The sequence below is a fragment of the Notothenia rossii genome (assembly GCF_949606895.1).
Source record: "Notothenia rossii genome assembly, chromosome: 9".
In the NCBI taxonomy this organism is placed as follows: Eukaryota; Metazoa; Chordata; class Actinopteri; order Perciformes; family Nototheniidae; genus Notothenia; species Notothenia rossii.
In genome coordinates this window covers 49,137,504-49,157,094 of record NC_136907.1, presented here as the reverse complement: position 1 = coordinate 49,157,094, position 19,591 = coordinate 49,137,504, and the positions used below count along the sequence as shown (strand labels likewise).

General features: G+C 41.1%; 2 protein-coding genes across 4 annotated transcripts; one reads left to right on the top strand and one right to left on the bottom strand.

Annotated features, from left to right (window-relative positions):
* Window positions 1–4,558: 4,558 nt before the first annotated feature.
* LOC307019708 (chromodomain-helicase-DNA-binding protein 8-like) lies at window positions 4,559–18,863 on the bottom strand. 3 transcript variants are annotated; one of them, XM_079650766.1, is made up of 8 exons: window positions 18,437–18,845; window positions 14,657–14,731; window positions 14,461–14,562; window positions 14,185–14,283; window positions 13,562–13,673; window positions 7,842–7,947; window positions 7,550–7,704; window positions 4,559–6,077 (listed from the first exon to the last, which is right to left on the bottom strand). In XM_079650766.1, exons 5-8 carry the CDS (start codon window positions 13,570–13,572, stop codon window positions 5,972–5,974), a joined length of 378 nt encoding a protein of 125 aa, XP_079506892.1. In that variant the 5' UTR covers window positions 13,573–13,673; window positions 14,185–14,283; window positions 14,461–14,562; window positions 14,657–14,731; window positions 18,437–18,845; the 3' UTR covers window positions 4,559–5,971. The 3 variants fall into 3 exon arrangements, with proteins under 3 accessions (XP_079506892.1, XP_079506893.1, XP_079506891.1); XM_079650767.1 differs by having other exon boundaries at window positions 14,203–14,283; XM_079650765.1 differs by lacking the exons at window positions 7,842–7,947; window positions 14,185–14,283 and having other exon boundaries at window positions 18,437–18,863.
* Window positions 7,939–12,804, top strand: LOC307019707 (uncharacterized protein). Its single transcript, XM_079650764.1, has 2 exons — window positions 7,939–9,607; window positions 9,647–12,804. The coding sequence occupies exons 1-2, from the start codon at window positions 8,330–8,332 to the stop codon at window positions 10,670–10,672; spliced, it is 2,304 nt and encodes a 767-aa protein (XP_079506890.1). The 5' UTR covers window positions 7,939–8,329; the 3' UTR covers window positions 10,673–12,804.
* Window positions 18,864–19,591: the final 728 nt, after the last annotated feature.

The following is a 19,591-nucleotide window of genomic DNA, read 5'->3' as shown; positions in this document are numbered from 1 at the left end:
CATTTAAGCCAAAATTAAATAAATAAATAAATACATAAATAATTAAATAAATATATATATATATAAATATGCCTATGAAATAAATTCTGAAATAAATAAATGAGGCAATAAATATGTATACATGTACATTTAAATACACATTTATTTATTTCATGGGACTTTTATTTCATAATGACAAATTTATTTATTTATTTCAAGAGACTTTTATTTCATAATGACACATTTATTTATTTCAAGAGACTTGTATTTCATAATGACACATTTATTTATTTCAAGAGAATCGTATTTCATAATGACATATTTATTTTAGGGCCGGGACTCGATTAAAAAAATTAATCTAATTAATTACAGGCTTTGTAATTAATTAATCGCAATTAATCGCATTTTTAATCACATATAAATATTTGACCTGAGAACAGTGATAAGCAATTTTTTTCACATGGATTTTAGTATACCATTGAATAATGACTGAATACATAAGCTTAAGCAACAAAACATTGTTTATTTTGTTCAAGGTGGTACTTAACAAAGACCAACAGAAAAGTGCAATTTTTGCCATAAAGTGTAGCAATAGCATATTTAGGAATATAGTACATTTCAGAGATTCAGGTAGCCTATAGGTAGGTAGACCTTCTGTAAACTATAACACTTTGTTTTTTAAGTAAAACACAATACTTTCAAGTACATTCAGAACATTGGAAACCCTGACTATTAGAACACATCTCTCTGTTGCTTCAGAGGCCATAACAGACTTTGTTGATTTACCAACAGTTGATTTAAAAAATCTAATACATTTCAGTCCAACTCTCTCAATAACCTTGGCCAAAACAATAAACAGTTCAACATAAAGTGCCAGTTGCACCAACAACATAATAAATAGTTCAACATAAAGTGTACTGCACCATTTAAAATAAAATAAAAAAGGGCCAGTGATTGACCTCAATCCCTCCTATTCTTCCAATATCCTGATGAAAAATAAAATCTCTCTATTGCATAGTCCACTGTTTGATCAACGCGAATTGGGTGTGGGTCCTTGTACTCCGAGTCGGGCTAACGTCCACGCTAGCTTCCACGCTAGCTGCTATAGGTTTTGCATTGAGGTGATACTTGAGGCTTGATGTGCTGCGGTGATATACGAATTCCTTTTTGCATAATTTGCAAACAACCGTGCTCTTATTGACGCTTCCATTCGTCCGTTTTTTAAAACAAAATGTCCCATCCACGGGGCCAACCAAAGCGGTCTCATCAGCTTCTTAGTTGGGTCCAGGACCTCAATCCCGTGACCATTCTCTGGCTAACATGTTTTGACGATTGATTTGACATCTATGGACCTTTTAGAAAAAATTTAGAAACACGGTCCCTCGAAAATTTGCCGGCATTTTTTGCAAGGGAGCCAAATCCACAATGGTCGCCGGCGCCATCTTGAAAAATTTACTTTTGAACCAGAGCACCTACAATCAAGTGTAAATACACTTTTTGCACTGAATCTACCATGGGGAAACCGATTCTGACATCAGTTTGACGATAAAATGTAGTTTTGACCAAAATATCCAAGATGGCCGCCAGCGCCATCTGAAAAAGTAACTTTTGAACCCCATCACCTACAATCAAGTGTAAATACACTTTTTGCACTGATTTGACCATGGGGATTCCGATTCTGACATCATTTTGACGTTATAACATCATTTTTACCCAGATATCCAAGATGGCTGCCATATGCTGGAGTGAAAAGTAACATAAAATGAAAGCAATTCATAGTGTATGATAACAAAATCTATCTTTAATAGTTGTAACTAAAAACAAATGAAAACAAACTTATAAAACAGTTATACAATGTATAATTGTCACATAATATGGTACTTCCATAAATGAAAATAATCACAGTACTGCAGACATTTCTAACTTAAACGTCACTGATAATGTTCTGTAGCTTAGGAAGCCAAGCTATATGGTTAATCTAATCTGAATCGGAGCTTTCAGATGCACTGTATTCGGAAGAATCAGATTCCGACGAATATATGCTCCTCTGTTCATCATTGGATCCGTCTTCATCCCATTCGTTGTCATCTTCTTCGCTATCGTCAGCTTCTCCTGGTGCAGGTAGGGTCACCGGAAGAGCAGGAAGTGTGTGACGAACAGGGCGACAGCGGCCACCCACCAGCTCCCACCCATGCCCGAGTGGAGACGGATGCTTCCTCAGGGCAGGGTGGCGCGCTAGGTAGGTTGATTGTGTGCATCAGGGCGGTCGCCATTCTCGTCAGTACGAGCAAGTACATGAATAATGCTCCGCTTGCGCTGAGCATCTGTACTTGATGAGGCAGCATCAGGCTCTGGGCGGATGGGAGGCTCACCACGCTGGATGGTCTTGTATGGTTTAACCGCCTGCAGCTCGGATACTTTCTCTATCAATGCTTTGGAAACAGTCTTGGCATCTTTGATACGTGCATCCACATCCTGGTCGTCCGGGATGTTTGTCTCGACCTCATCCTGCACACGATTTTCGACACGCTGCAGGAACATCCAATTAGTACGGTGTGCAGTGCCCCCTCCCGTCAGCGTGTCGTTGTGGAAGTCATCGTTGTCGATAATGCTAACACTGGGCTTCCCCTCCGCGATCTCGTTGGGGCACACTGCGCATCGTTCAAGGTCATGCATAGCCCAGATATCTCGCAGCAGGAGCACATTGGGGTAGCTTATACCTATTCCAAGCTTGTGAAAGGAGTCGACGAGCTCCTTGCTACGAGTTATACCATGAAGGGTGACTGTGGCATTGATGGTGGTAGTAGTTGGTCGCTTTGTGACATACTGCGTGATGATTGACGTGAGAGAGAGTGTGCTGGGAGACAGATCTAACTCCTTCTTGCCCCGCAAAGACGATAGCAGCTGTACAATGAGAGGGGAGAGCTCTTCTTCCTCCTCAAGCTCATCAACTCTCGGCGGCCACGGGACGAGTTGTACTGCCTTGATATCAGCCTGCAGTCGGGCGGCCACATTGTGCACCAGCTGCTCACTGCTAACACCAATGGAGGATAGCGCTGCTTCGACATATGAACCACACCCAGATGTGTCATAAACTAGGTCACTATGGTTCTTCTGAGGGCGGGAATGGAATCCAATCTTGTCCTCAAATTCCCGGATCAGGATGTCTTTTATGTAGGAAGACTTGACTCCAGATGTTTGGAAGCCATACCGAGACACGATCGAGCTGTAGTCTCGGAGGAGGCTTTGCAGTGACTGTAGCTCATGTTCCTCAAAGATAATAAATCTGATATGGTCGAAGAAGATGGTCTGAGCTTCGCGCAGACTTACATTGTTCATGAGTGGTAGCTTGTCGTCATCAGTCATCTTCTGATGTGTACGAACATGTTTCAACCAGCATTTATGGTGATATCTAATCTCAAGTGCGTAGGGTTGATCACCTGCAGAATCAATCAGGCAGTTTATTCTGTCACGCATCACCGGATCGTACAGGGCCACTGTATGACTCTTAAAGGCCGCCCATGCATGATCATATGAAATGAGATTCAGCTTTGATTCTGGGTGCTTGGTCGTCTCCGCCTTGCAACACCAAACACATTTGGTTTTATCGTGTATCGCCCCTAGAGTAGATCGCAGTCGTTTGGCTGCTGGAGGTGCAGTTGGAGAAGGAACATCAGACACAGATGATGGCTGAGCTTGGCATTCAACCTCTTGTTTCTTCTTTCTTTCGATGGCCTGCTCCAGTTTCTTCGCGCTTGATAGGGTGAACCTACACGTATCATGGACACATTGTCCACTGTGACCTTTACCCCAATCCACGGTTGAATGGACGGTCCCGAACTTGTCCAGACCACTCCATAACAGCGCCTTCTGTTCAAGATTGGCCCACACAGCTGCAGAAATGGCACCGGCGGCTTTATCGCAAAACCCTCCACACTGAAGAACACATGGAACTTTTGACATCGTCCTAAGCTGCGCTGTTTATACGCTGTTCATATGCTGATCACTCTGTCTCTGGAAATATATAAAAATAAGACACAATTAGCTAAATGTACAATGTATAATTGAATGTACAATACACAATGAGTATAATTATTCGTATATATATAATGCTCATTCTTGATTAAAAGCTCTCGGTCGAGTGGTGCCTTCGCTTTCATTTTATGTTACTTTTCACTCCAGCATATGGCAGCCATCTTGGATATCTGGGTAAAAATGATGTTATAACGTCAAAATGATGTCAGAATCGGAATCCCCATGGTCAAATCAGTGCAAAAAGTGTATTTACACTTGATTGTAGGTGATGGGGTTCAAAAGTTACTTTTTCAGATGGCGCTGGCAGCCATCTTGGATATTTTGGTCAAAACTACATTTTATCGTCAAACTGATGTCAGAATCGGTTTCCCCATGGTAGATTCAGTGCAAAAAGTGTATTTACACTTGATTGTAGGTGCTCTGGTTCAAAAGTACATTTTTCAAGATGGCGCAGGCGGCCATTGTGGATTTGGCCCCCTAGCAAAAAATGCCGGCAAATTTTCGAGGGACCGTGTTTCTAAATTTTTTCTAAAAGGTCCATAGATGTCAAATCAATCATCAAAACATGTTAGCCAGAGAATGGTCACGGGATTGAGGTCCTGGACCCAACTATCTTCGTTCATGTTTGACTATTGTTCACTGTGGTTTGTTGTCGTCTGAAGTCATGAACGTTAGTTGGTGCTCCAGTATAATCGGTACCCCTGAAACTCATCCAGTGAGAAACGTTCCGCGGTGCAAAAATAAGTGCGATTAAAATGCGTTAATTTTTTTAACGCGTTAATTTTTGTGTAATTAATTAATCTTAATTAACGCGTTAAAGTCCCGGCCCTAATTTATTTATTTCCGATGACTTGTATTTCATAATGACGTATTTATTTATTTCAGGTGACTTGTATTTCATGATGAGACATTTCATGATGAGACATTTCCATTCCTTATATGCAAATGAACGGGGCGTGGTTAGCTCACAGATCCAGAGAACCAGACCAAAGCAACAACACCACACTGACTACTCGATAAGAGGAAGAAAATGGAGGAGAAGGACTATAAGGCAAACTACTAAATTCTCAGAGTCAGACATCGCATGTAATCTGATACTCTAAATTTCACTCGCCAGAAATGTTCGCTTCTTCTTCTTCGGTGTAAATTGTCCGTTGGCAAACCAGTTGACTTCTTCTTCTCTCGGTTTTTTGGCAGATTGCAAACAACTTTAAGGTGCATACCGCCACCTACTGTACATGAGTGTGAATCATTATATCATTCCATCTGTTAACTCATGGACGTATCTATGATCTAATCCAAAAATAAATAAATAAAAAACATAATAAATAAAACAAAACAAAACAACAATCTATGATCTTTCCTGACCTAATGTTAGATAATTTTACCTACCCCAGTTTCACTAAAGGTAAACAGTGCCTTTCTGGTAGCCTTTCTCCCTCTCCTTTTGTTCCCAAAATACCAACCACACTCCATTCCCTCTCTGCCTCTAAAACGTTATCCTTTAGTTTTTCTCTTTCAGCTTTATAGATGTACCACATTTTCTTTAACTCCACAGTTCCTACGCTTGTCACTGTTGCTTTTCCCCATGACATGCATCGTACCATTCAAAGCTGTGTGATTTATTCTGAGTCTAGCTATCATCATTTCCTCCATTCTGTTTCTTTCTTTATAAATATTTGTCTGCTGGCATACTAGCAGACCAGCATTTAACTATCACCAGCTTATGTTAGTATTAAATATACAATGTATTCTGGTAACTATCAAAATAAAGACATTGTATAGTGTTCATAACAGTATTTTTATTTAATAAATTATACTTAATACAATAATATTTTAAAAAAAACCTGCATCTAAATAAATATATCATCTAAAATAGATGCATTTGATTTAAAAATAACAAATATAATTCAAAATGTAAACAGCAACAAAGAAATTATAAACATTATTTTTATTGTTAATATCCATTATCTTCTCTGTTATGTATCTTCCGGTCTTTGCCAATCTGGCCAGCATTTCTTGGTCCTCCACGTCTTTCTCGTACAGTCACTGCTTGAAGCAAACTGCAAATAAGAAACAACAATGTTTTAACAAATCGTATTAAATTATGTGATGATAGAACTGCAAACAGAATAGCTGTAACTTTAACAAAATAAATAACTCAGTTACCTGTAATCATTAACCCATGTTTGTATCATTGAGTTAACTCTGTGTGTTGCTGCTAGCATACATAACACCTGACGTGGAAACGTTACTCGTGGATGGGGATAAAGAGCTACTAGAAAGACAATCGAACCCGGTGCATTTCTCCGTCTGAATGTGGTGCACTTTTGCTAAATGTTTAGACAAATAGCTTGTGTTACCGCCCTTACATGCTAAATTCTTATTGCACTTTTGGCAACGAGCATTTTCCACCTCAAGACCAAGCCCCCAGGAAGTGCGCCGGACTCTGAGGAAAATATTTGTTGTGTCCAAACGGCGGTACTACAATTTCCTTATCAGTCTGTGATGTCGACCGGCCCAGAAATACTTTTCCCCCTTGACTAACATTGGGAAAGAGACGTCTGTAAATCGGTGGATAACTTTTTTTAAACTAAATAAACTACCCAGTATGAACTATTGTATAGCCCTAGAATCATTAAGTCCTTAAAGTTGTAAAATGCACTAAAAGCCGAATCTAGATTTATTCTCTCTCTTCATTTTTTCTAGTGAGCCGAGAGTGTGTGCTTGGGGGGCGGGGCTTAAGGGGCGCATGCTCTGTGAGCGCACAAACGGGTTCTTCTGCTCTGACAGCCAGGCATGCTGGGTAATCTGTGCCGTTTCGCTCTCTCAAAAGTTGGGCCATTTTGACTTCATGCGCCAATGAGCAGCTCTCATAGGAAAGAACGAGACCCTGCCTCCGACGCTGTATCCAGTTCTTATTATACATCCATGCTCAAGACGGGTAACATAACTACCCTCGGGGCGCTTAGTTCTCTCCGCCATGTGTTTGTGTGCGCACGTGTGTGTGTGTGCGCACGTGTGTGTGTGTGTGTGTGTGTGTGTGTGTGTGTGTGTGTGTGTGTGTGTGTGTGTGTGTGTGTGTGTGTGTGTGTGTGTGTGTGTGTGTGTGTGTGTGTGTTGCATGCATGTAGCAGGTTCTGTGTGTAAACTGCCCCACCCCCTCGCACACCGACAGGGGAGAGAGATCTCTCGTCTGGATTGGAAAGATCAAAAATAAATCATAGACGCACTTTGTAGTCTTATTGCATATTAGAAACGGAGTTGGCGACAGTAAGACTGCGATATAATGTTTGTGTAGATATAATACATATGACATCTATTTTTTAAATGTCTCCAGTACCGATAAAAAGATTGATAACGTTGGACCTTAACGGTACCACGGTCTTTAATAATTCAGCCCCTGGGCCATGTTAATACTGGGGCTTGGTACCCATCCCTAGTTTTAATTATTACATCATCAATATTACATTTCAAATAACCAAGTACTTGGTATCTCACAAAGAGCAAGTTGCTAGTGCTGCTAAGAACATACCTGGTCATGGTGATGATGGTGGCTCTTCGCTGCAGGATCTGGTCGATGTCCTCCTCGCAGAAGCGATTGCCTTCGTCGTTCTCGTCCATGATGGCGGCGTAGGCTCCTTTCCTCAGGAGGTCCTCGATCTCCTTCTTGGAGAACTGCTGGACCGGCTAAAGGCGACGCAGAGAGACATTTACAGAAGTGGATTTAGAAAACTCTTTTCGAAAATAAACTAAGCGTACTGCAACAGCGACTGACCCAAAAATGACTTGGCATCTAGAAATATGACAGATTTTCTTTTTCTCACCCCGTTGTTGTTGCCTTCTTTGTTCCCACTCATGCTCTGCAGGACAGCACGGTCCAGCCCGAGCTTCAGACTAGTTTTATCCAGCATTTCCCTCTCATCTTTATATCTGTTCATTGATAAAGCAGAAAGTTGCAAGCAGCTATTGTCTGCGATCGCAGGATATAGTCTTGTTAGATGTGCCAAGAGTAAGGACTGTCTTAGGTAAGACAGCTTTTATGTGCGCAGCTCCACTTGCTTGGAACAGTCTGTTAACATGTAATCTCTTTGCGTATATACTACTGGCCTTACGGTAGTCTAGGTTGCCCTCTTGAAGCTGTGAAACGCATGCGCAGTTAGTCTGTGTCGACCAGGAGCGGGAGGTCCTCTGTTCGTTAATGGCACTGTATTGGTGTTGTGCACGTTGATTGAATAAACCAAGTTAACAGAAGATAAACGTCGTGTTTATTTGTAGTAGACTAACATTGGTAGCAGAGGATGGTTAGCAGAAGATGGCTACTGCTAACTACAAAGTTCCACCGAAGTTCGACGAATCCCGACCATACGAGTGTTGGAAAAATGAAATTGCCATTTGGAAGCTGGTTACTGAACTTGATGAGAAGAAACAAGCCCTCGCCGTTGTCCTGGGGCTGGAAGGAAGGGCAAGGGACATCGCCATGGAAATACCCGCTTTGGATTTGAACAACGACAATGGTATGGGCACACTGCTAGCAAAACTAGATGGCATGTTTCTCAAAGAAGAGAGAGACCGCGCATACGATGCTTACTCTTTTTTTGACTGTATCAAAAAGGAGAGCTCCGTGTCCATGGCGGACTATGTGATTGACTTTGAACAGCGATACAACCGAATGAAAAAGTACGACATGACTCTTCCTGACGCCGTGCTAGCTTTTAAACTTTTGGACACGGCTTGTCTAGACGAGAAAAATAGACAAACGGCGCTGACTGCGTGTACAGATTTAACGTTTGCTGCAATAAAGTCCGCGCTGAACAGGATCTTTGGGGGGAGAGTGCAAGGCGGCACATCAAACGGAATACACATTAACGATGAAGCCTTATTCACAGAGCAACGCTCACAAGGAAGATTCAGACGTCCAACAACGCAGCAGTTTGGACAAATTGGACAACAAAGGCAACCGTCACAGGGTACCAACCCACTGGATAGGTTCGGTAAGAGATCAAAATGTGCTATATGTCAGAGCACGTTCCATTGGGCTAAAGACTGTCCTCACAAGAGTAGCGAACAAATAAAGCTAACTGAAGATCGAACAAAGGTAGAGGAATGTGACATTACACTGTTTACTAAAGCCTCACTGTCTGAATCAGAGGTATTCCTAACTGAGTCTTTAGGGACGGCTATCATTGACACTGCATGTACCCGCAAAGTGTGTGGAGAAAAATGGTTGGACAGCTTCGTCGCTGATCTCAGTCAAAGTCAAGTGAACCAGATTGTGAAAAGTGAAACTCCAAGCTCCAGACCATTCCGTTTTGGAGATGGAAATATAGTGCATTCCTCCAGAATACTGAAACTGCCTGCCAAAATAGGACAGACAAAATGTCGAGTGGAAACTGAAGTAGTCAAGGCTGATATCCCACTACTTCTGAGTAAGACTTCACTGAAAAGGGCAGGAACCATATTGGACATGGAGAATGATAGAGCTGTGATGTTTAAACAGAATATCCCTCTTGAACTCACCAGTTCAGGACACTACTGTATAGATATCAGAGACAAGGATACAGGAATGAATCAAATTGAAATTAAAGATGAGGTCCTTACAGTCACAGAAAACAGCCAGAATGAAGATGAGGTCCTTACAGTCACAGAAAATATGACCTCAAATGAGAAACACAAAGCTCTCCTGAAACTACACAAACAGTTTGGTCACGCCTCCGCAGAAAGACTACAGCGACTCCTCCGCAGTTCGGGAAATAAAGACAAAGATTGTGACACTATTTTACAACAAATAGTACAGGAATGTGACATATGCGAGAGATACAGCAAGACCAAGCCGAAGCCTGCTGTGGGCTTGCCTCTGGCTTCAGAGTACAATGAAACGGTGGCAGTGGACCTGCACGAGTTGGAACCAAGTTTATGGTACCTCCACATCATTGACCAATTTACACGTTTCAGCGCTGGAAGCATTGTGAAAACAAAGAACTCCTCTGTGATGGTGAACTCTTTCCTTCATACATGGATCAGCGTCCACGGCCCACCACGGAGACTTTACAGTGACAATGGAGGAGAATTCAACAATGCAGAGTTCCGTGACATGGCAGAGAACTTTAACATTGAGACAAAAACCACGGCAGGATACAGCCCCTGGAGCAATGGGCTACTGGAGAGACACAATCAGACCCTCGACGACATCATCCAGAAGGTCAGACGGGAAAATGGATGTGACTGGCAAACAGCCCTAGACTGGGCTCTCATGGCTAAGAACAGTATGCTCAATGTGCACGGCTACAGTCCTCATCAACTGGTGTTTGGCCAGAACCCCAACCTTCCTTCTGTACTGGTTGATAAACCACCTGCGCTAGAAGGTACCACTATGAGTGCTAGAGTAGGAGAACACATTTCAGCCTTGCATGCCTCTAGAAAAGCATTTACTGAAGCAGAGTGCTCAGAAAGGATAAGACGAGCACTACGTAAGCAGCTCAGACCCACAGATGAGAAATATGAGATGGGTGACAAGGTGCATTACAAACGAGCTGAATGCACTGAGTGGAAAGGACCAGGGATAGTTATTGGTCAGGATGGGGCTGTTGTTTTTGTGAGGCATGGTGGTTGCCTAGTGAGAGTGCATCACTCTAGGCTTTCCAAGGTGAACACATAGGTTAGTGAAGAGCAAATGGTACAAAATGGTGCTGACACAGAAGCAGGAAGTGAGCAAGGTATAAACAATGCAACTGGTAGTTTAGACAGTGAGCAAAATACAGAGAATGAACAACAATTCGGTGACAGGGAAGCCAATACAAGTGAAGCGGTCGATCCTCCAAACACTTTGAGTAGCGTAACACAAACTGAAATGGCGCATAGGCCTAATGCCCATAATAATCCTGCCCCTTCTGCAGGTGTGAGTTTAAAAACAGGACAGACTGTAACATATATGAACAGAGGTGACAATACTCTACTTAAAGCAAGAGTCTTAGGGAGATCAGGCAAGGCTACGGGGAAATATAAAACCTGGTATAACATGCAACATCTAGAGAATGATGGTAGTGATGGGCAAAAGGAATCAATTGATATATCACAGGTTGATAATCTCAACATTGAAACAGAAGACAGAGAAGCTGATGTACTTGTAACCAAAGACATCTCATTTGATGCAGCTAAACAGGAAGAAATAAAGAACTGGCACAATAATAATGTATTTGAGGAAGTTGAAGATACAGGGCAGAAATGCATTTCCACCAGATGGGTTTGTAGTCTTAAGGACACTCCCAAGGGTATAGTGCCTAAAGCCCGACTGGTTGCCAGAGGTTTTGAAGAGCTGAATATTCAAGAGTTACCGAAAGATTCCCCCACATGTGCCACAGATTCACTTAGACTTATGTTATCAGTGATATGTCAAAACCAGTGGGAAGTCCATTCTATGGACATCAAATCTGCATTCTTGCAGGGTATGGAGCTATCCAGGGATATTTATATCCGCCCCCCTCTAGAGGCAGGATGTCAACATGTTGTATGGAAACTAAAGAAATGTGTATATGGTCTTGCAGATGCATCACTATATTGGTACAACAAAGTGAAGGAAATCATGCTGAGTACTGGTGGTAGAGTGTCTCAGGTGGATCCGGCAGTCTTTTACTGGTTGGATGAGCAATGTAAGGTCACTGGGGTGCTTGCGTGTCATGTAGATGATTTTCTATGGGCAGGCTCATCAAACTTTTTTCATCCAATGTGATCCCCCAACTGCAGTCTGCATTCAAGGTTGGGCGTGAGGAGCATGAAAAGTTCTCCTATGTAGGAATGGATTTGGTAACTGTTAACGGTGAAGTTCAGGTACATCAACAAAGTTATATCGAGAACCTGGAGCCTATTCCCATACAAGCAAGTCGGGCCACACAGAGAAATGAACCCCTCAACGAAACTGAGAGAGAGCAGTTACGATCAAAAATAGGACAGATCCTATGGGTTGCTAAACAGACAAGACCTGATGTAATGTTTGATTCATGTTGTTTGGCTTCTAATATAAAAGGGGCAACAGTACAGTCTGTTCATGATGCTAATAAGATAATCCGTAAACTAAAGTCTGAAAAGGTGACACTCAGATTCCAACATCTGGGAAACAGTGATGCTTTGAACTTGATAGTTTTCAGTGATGCTTCATTTGGAAACCTCCCAGACGGAGGTACACAGGGAGGTACTTTTATAACACTTATGGGAGAAAGAGGGAAGTTTTCCCCCCTCTGTTGGCATTCAAAGAAAATCAGACGAGTGGTTCGCAGTACCCTTGCAGGGGAAACTCTTGCCATGTCAGATGGGGTAGACAATGCAATTTTTCTAGCCACACTATTTTCTGAGCTCACTACTGGAAATGCTGGACTGAATGCACCCCCTGTACTCTGTGTGACCGATAACCACTCTCTGTTCGATGCGCTCAAGTCCACAAAACAAGTCACAGAGAAGAGACTCAGGTTGGAAATCAGTAGCATTAAGGAGCTCATACAGAGCAAGAGGATCAAGCAGGTGCGTTGGTCAGACACAAAATCTCAGCTCGCTGACTGTCTCACAAAAAAAGGAGCTTCGGCTCTTGTGCTCTTAAAAGCACTCAGTGAAGGACAATGGGATCTGGGTTTAAGTATCTGTTGAAATGGAACATTGAAAACACCTTTGTTTATGTATTTGTTCCTTAAATGTTTCCCTGATTTATGTTGACTACTCAGGGAATTTAAACATTTTTGTCTTAAGTCACTGTATGATTGTTTTATGATTCATGCAATGTAAAGTTATTTTTTGTTTTGTTTATTTCTTTAAAAAGATAGAATGAGATTGTTAACATGTAATCTCTTTGCGTCTATACTACTGGCCTTACGGTAGTCTAGGTTGCCCTCTTGAAGCTGTGAAACGCATGCGCAGTTAGTCTGTGTCGACCAGGAGCGGGAGGTCCTCTGTTCGTTAATGGCGCTGTATTGGTGTTGTGCACGTTGATTGAATAAACCAAGTTAACAGAAGATAAACGTCGTGTTTATTTGTAGTAGACTAACACAGTCTACAGGCAAAATTGAAATTGAGCATTTTTATTTCTCTGAATGTATTTAAGGCACGTCTAAATGAAATGCTTTCTGACACTCTGGGTATTTGTAAATGATGAATATGTAAATATGATATCCTCTGTTGTTTTTTTTTTTTTTTTTTTATGTTTCATGTGGAACTAAATGATGCAGGTCTCCCTTGTAAATGAGATCGATGATCTCAAGGGACCAATCTGTCTAAATAAAGGTTTGAAATTAAATTAAATGAAATAGTTGATCTAGTGATCAGACGGTACAACTCCACCGCCTTAGACTGACCAAAACGATGACACCGAGCTTGAGCCTGAAATAAAAAATTAAAAGAGGGGTCAAAATAGCATCATGTGCAGCTGCTGTTCAACGTTTTTAAGCATTAAATGGGAAAAAATACACTTAAAGAACCGAGGGAATAAACGGAAAGACTGTTGTTGTTGTAGCCCTATTGAACTATCTTTAGGACAGACAGAGCAGATATATATATATCGTACCTGCAGGTCATTTTCAGGGTTCCAGTCAGAGTCTAATATCACACAGGTGTCCGCAGCAGTGAGGTTCACAAGCTCTTGATCAGGTGTTTGATGTGGGCTGGCATGATCCTTTCTGCAGCGATAAATAAAGAAAACAAAGAAGACATTTTTAATAATAGTAATGATGGTAACAACAATAATATTAGTATAACTATTTATATAGCACTTACACAATTGCAAAGTGATTCTCATAACAAAAATAAAGAACAAAACAATATCAACAATAAAAAAACTAATGATTATAGGAATGTTAAGAGACAAAGAAATGAAAAACATTCTGAGAGGCCGACTACAAAAGGTAGACTCAATGGCTCTTGATGACATCAATGAGCAGTCTCAAAACATGCTGCTGTATCAAAAGAAATAGGTCCTGATTTCTTCTATTTAGTGTTGGATGATTTGTCGTATTGATTGCTGATGGATGTTAAGATATGTTTTACGATTAAAACAAAAAGATTATTGTATTTTGAATCAAAAAGTTTACAAATCGTAGTTTTAATAAAATAACTAGCAATATAGGGTTTATTCAACAGCGGTAAAGTATTAAGTTGCTAAATTAACGTACACTGAACTGTAAAACTAACCACTATTTAGGAAATGACCTGATCAGAAGGATTGACTAGCAAGACAGCATAGAGGTGGAGGAGGTCTCTGTCATGTACAACCATTGGTAGATGTTACACCTGAAAGAAAGATAAGGAAATAAGAGCACACAGGAGGAGAAACACCTTCTTAAGTAAAAGACCAAATCATGTCAAGCTTTACATCTTTCAGTCTTTACAATGCACTGTTGGAAATGACATTCCAAATGCTAAATTCAAACTTAATATCATAAATAACTGGGTACCAAAGTGTTTTACCTGATAGAACACGTTCCGCACGGAGCAGTAACCATCCGGCTGGGCCTTTTGCTGCATATCATCTCTTCCCTCTCCACTGTTTCCAGTAGATCTCTACTGCCTCTGTCCAATAAAACAGAAATGCCCCAAAACAATCATATTTAAAAAGTTAAAAACAATAACTTGCATTTGGCATTTAAATGTATTAGAATCTCACCTTTTTCCTGGATGTCAGGAAGGCGTTTCCTTCAAGTCCGCAACCAGTCATAGCATAGGAGTTCAAATGCAAAGCCTGAACGATGACAAGAGCGAGACTTACATTTTACAAGATAAGTAATACCAGAGCAGTGTGTACGACATGCAGAGAGCAAATCAAATCCCTGACATACTCACACACTTTGCTGATGTCCTCATCTGATAATGACGTTTCATTTTTAGCAGCAAAGTAACATTACTCAAGGTATATGTAGGACCCAACTCATGTACTGTATGTTTTGCATCTCCTCAACAATGGTCTGTATAGTTGAGTAGAAACAAACTGTCCCTACAGTTTCAGGTAGATTAACAAAGAAAAGTTTGCAATGAAGAACAAAACCCCTCTTTGTATTAAGTTAGCTGCCACAGAAAGTACAGCTTAACATGCTAACCTGGTAGAGTTAGCTAACGTTAGCTAACGACGACGCTGAAGTTGGCTTCCGATTCAGAGCATCCGATTCGGCAGTTAAGGGGAAAGTTAAGGGACATTTAATTTACAGCGCTGAGCAAACAATCCTCCGTGTTTGAACCTCTGAAATCGCTGCATAGCCGATTTATTTGGACTGGATTATCCCAGAGATTCTAAAGATTATTTATAACCCAGTTTGAGATTTGTGAAACCTTTATTCTATTTGTGAAAATACAAACAAGGGAGATTTTGCAGCTTTTTTTAAATCTAGACCACATTAGACCAGGTCCTGATCTAAAACCACTATACCTAGACTCATCAAATCTGGACTGGATTATCCCAGAGAGTCTAAAGATTATTTATAACACCGTTTCAGATTTGTGAAACCTTTATTCTATTTGTGAAAATACAAAAAAGGGAGATTTCAGTTCTTTTTTTACATGTAGACCACATTAGACCAGGTCCTGATCTGAACCCACTAGACCTAGACTCATCAAATTTGGACTGGATTATCCCAGAGGGTCTAAAGATTATTTATAACACTGTTTCAGATTTGTGAAACCTTTATTCTATTTGTGAAAATACAAACAAGGGAGATTTCAGTGCTTTTTTCGCATCCTGACCACATTAGACCAGGTCCTGATCTAAAACCACTATACCTAGACTCATCAAATCTGGACTGGATTATCCCAGAGGGTCTAAAGATTATTTATAACACCGTTTCAGATTTGTGAAACCTTTATTCTATTTGTGAAAATACAAACAAGGGAGATTTCAGTGCTTTTTTCGCATCTTGACAACATTAGACCAGGTCCTGATCTAAAACCACTTGACCTAGACTCATCAAATCTGGACTGGATTATCCCAGAGGGTCTAAAGATTCTTTATAACACCGTTTCAGATTTGTGAAACCTTTATTCTATTTGTGAAAATACAAAAAAGGGAGATTTCAGTTCTTTTTTTACATGTAGACCACATTAGACCAGGTCCTGATTTGAAACCACTATACCTAGACTCATCAAATCTGGACTGGATTATCCCAGAGGGTCTCAAGATCACCTTTATTCTATTTGTGAAAATACAAACAAGGGAGATTTCAGTGCTTTTTTTTACATGTAGACCACATTAGACCAGGTCCTGATCTAAAACCACTAGACCTAGACTCATCAAATCTGGACTGGATTATCCCAGAGGGTCTAAAGATTCTTTATAACACAGTTTCAGATTTGTGAAACCTTTATTCTATTTGTGAAAATACAAACAAGGGAGATTTTGCAGCTTTTAAAAAAATCTAGACTACATTAGACCAGGTCCTGATCTAAAACCACTATACCTAGACTCATCAAATCTGGACTGGATTATCCCAGGGAGTCTAAAGATTATTTATAACACCGTTTCAGATTTGTGAAACCTTTATTCTATTTGTGAAAATACAAAAAAGGGAGATTTCAGTTATTTTTTTACATGTAGACCACATTAGACCAGGTCCTGATCTGAAACCACTAGACCTAGACTCATCAAATTTGGACTGCATTATCCCAGAGGGTCTAAAGGTTATTTATAACACCGTTTCAGATTTGTGAAACCTTTATTCTATAAAACCTTATACTTTATCTTAATTCCAAGGGCAGCGGTCAGTGCAGCTGACAGTAATACACCTCTGTGCTGCTCACATGCTGAAGTTGATCAGTATGAAGTTGTCCATGGTTCAGTGCAGAAAGGAGACAAAACTATTTTTTTTGTACTGTTTTGGCCTCCTTCAAAATGCTACTGTATTTGGCCAGGTATTGTCAATTTCAAGGTGTATGGTACATGTTTTTTCATCAAAGAATGAAACTATGGATTATTTTATACTTCAGTTATTATCGAGTGGAAAGTCCTTACCTACTGGCCTAGTGGTCACTTTTTTTTGACTGGGCAGTGTAGTTTTACACACCGTCTTATTTGACTTTCTCAGGACTTAGAACGGTTTTTTGGGGGCAGACCCCCACAAAGAAAAAACACGTAAGGTCATCATCTTAACAGTTTTGTATGCTCATCCCGTGAACAGAGCATCATGTCTATTACAGCTGAATGCGGCGATTACCATTTTGTTCAGCAAAACGCCTCACAAAATTAGTAAGATCCAAAGCTTTAGTGCGTTTTGATTCAATGCTGAGTACAGCCAAACTTGACAGTCTCTTCTCTGTCATTGTAGACCGCAAATACCTCATTCCTTCAGTACTTGGGTCCGAATCAGTCTATGGTCCGAATGCTTCTCGTTTTGCGCCGTACCGTTCAAATGAAATCGCCGCCAATCATATTTCAACGCTCGCGCCATGGGTTGACGTGCGTTACAAGACGTGTGTCTTGTGCTGCATTCACTTGCACTCGGACATTAGAGATGTTCTCTCATAAATGTCTGATGAGCCGCAACTTTTCTTTCAAAACAAAGCTGCCAACTGGGGTGGCAAGGCCTATTTTTAGGGTGGCAGTTGCCACGCCATGCCGCCCCGGGGTCCCAGGTAGGTGAAACTAGGCTGCTAGCTACAGTACAGATGCAACTAGATGAGCTGTTAACTCTCGCTCTGACTTATTTTTTTTTAAAACACACATTTTTCCCACCCGCATTCCGTGAAGACCCGCCCTACTGTGCCTCTGATTCGCAGACTGTTGGTGGGGGGGAAAAAACGCTGATGGGATGCTGAATGTGATTGGACCAATGCGTTGACAGACACACACAGACACACACAGACAGACAGACAGATAGAGCGCTGTTTGTACACAACGGAGAATTTTGACTCGTTGCGTTGTCTCAAAAATAACAGATAATACATATGAAAAGTATATTTTCGCTCAGAGTCCAGAGACAGTTGTCGTTCGGTCCGGATCCGGACCGGAGTCCGGACTTTGAGGATGCCTGCGTTAGACCCTCCAGAAAAACGCGGGGAAAAATCCTTGATTATGCGGGCTAAATTCCTTGATTATGCGGGCTAAAATCCTTGATTATGCGATTAAACATGCGGGGTTTATATGTGATTTTATGCGGTGAAATTGCGGGAAGCTGCGAAATATGCGGAAAGTTGCGAAATATGCTAAATATGCGGGAGAAAAGAATAACATTTTTTTTTTAAATTGGGCTGTCTTATTTATTCTCTCTCACACACAACCTGCCACTAACGTTAAACCCCTTTACTATTCAATTAAACAAATTCAATGTTTATTTATTGTAAAAGCAAAGCTATTTTAATCTCACACACCCCCCCCGCCCCACACACACACACTTCTCCGCCTCATTCTGTTTTCATTTACTCGTTCGTTATCTGACCAGCTTCAATCTTGTAGGCTACTCACTTCGTTTCTTGTAGCCCTCGAAAGGGTTTTGGAGGTTGATGCCTCGGTGAAAGTGCGTTGTTTGGCTTTCTTGTCCGCAGCAGCAGAAAGCCCTTTCGAATGTTTGAATGAATCAAAGTGGCTCGTCACCGTCGATTTTCTCTTATGCTCCAACCTTTATATACAGTCTATGGCTCCAACACACAGTTGCACGGGGTGCAGAATAGTTTCCCCCCACTTTTTGCCCGGTCTTTAATAGAAATGTTCGTCGGTAAATGAGATGGATTAGATTTTTTCATCTTGGTGTTTTCTCTATCGTGTGAGCTCCACACGTTCACTCTACAGTGTTGTTTACATTCTGTGATGCGCGAGCTGATGACGTCACGTCAAGACGAGTTAAGTTTTTTTTCTTCTCAACTTTGTGTGGAAAAATGCGGGGATTATGCGGCCTTTTGATAAATATGCAGCCTTTTAAAAATCTGCGCCATTTTGCTGATTATGCGGTAAATTCTGCGTTTTTCTGGAGGGTCTAATACGTACACAGAAGTCAGAAAATATCAATTTCAAAAATGAAGATGAAGACCACACACCTTCTGAGTTTTGAAGACATGCACAGATCTCTCACAAAATCATCCCCTTTCTTTGCTCCTATCAAAGAGGTGGTCACACAAGCACAGGAGGAAGCAGGGAAGGAGGATGACGCAAATGGAGCATGCCAGCCAAATCCTCATTATTGTGACTCTTGTGGAAATAATTCTCCATTACGCTGGTACTGTGCCTCTTTGGACAGGTCTGATGCTTAAAGATATTGGCAAAACCTGTGACAGTAATGCTGTTGTAGAGAACTGGTTCCGCACAACAAAAAAAGTGATCCTTTCATCAAAATTGCACAGAAGAGCAGGAGACTTTCTCCAGCAACAGCAAGAGTTTGTGGTTGGAAGACTCAAGGGCGTTGCAATAATGAAAAAACAGGTGCATCCTTCAAAAACATACGCTGAAGACAAAAGACAATCTGATGGACCAGAGACACTTCCTCTGTCACAAGAGGAGACATGGAAGAAGCGAAGTAAAACGCAGAAAATAAAGTCGAAGTACTTCAGCCCCCCTACTCCAACTGCCCAGAGAAAAAAGTATAAACTGTCTGAAACAGATGCAAGGGAAAAGCAAAAGGGATGC

Coding starts and splice junctions, on each gene's coding strand:
- LOC307019708 (XM_079650765.1), bottom strand. CDS start 14,522: ATGATATGCAGCAAAAGGCCCAGCCGGATGGTTACTGCTCCGTGCGGA. Junction 13,674..14,460: donor TGCGGAACGTGTTCTATCAG/GTAAAACACTTT, acceptor TTATCGCTGCAG/AAAGGATCATGCCAGCCCAC. Junction 6,078..7,549: donor ACCATCATCACCATGACCAG/GTATGTTCTTAG, acceptor TCTTATTTGCAG/TTTGCTTCAAGCAGTGACTG.
- LOC307019707 (XM_079650764.1), top strand. CDS start 8,330: ATGGCTACTGCTAACTACAAAGTTCCACCGAAGTTCGACGAATCCCGA. Junction 9,608..9,646: donor AAATTGAAATTAAAGATGAG/GTCCTTACAGTC, acceptor AATGAAGATGAG/GTCCTTACAGTCACAGAAAA.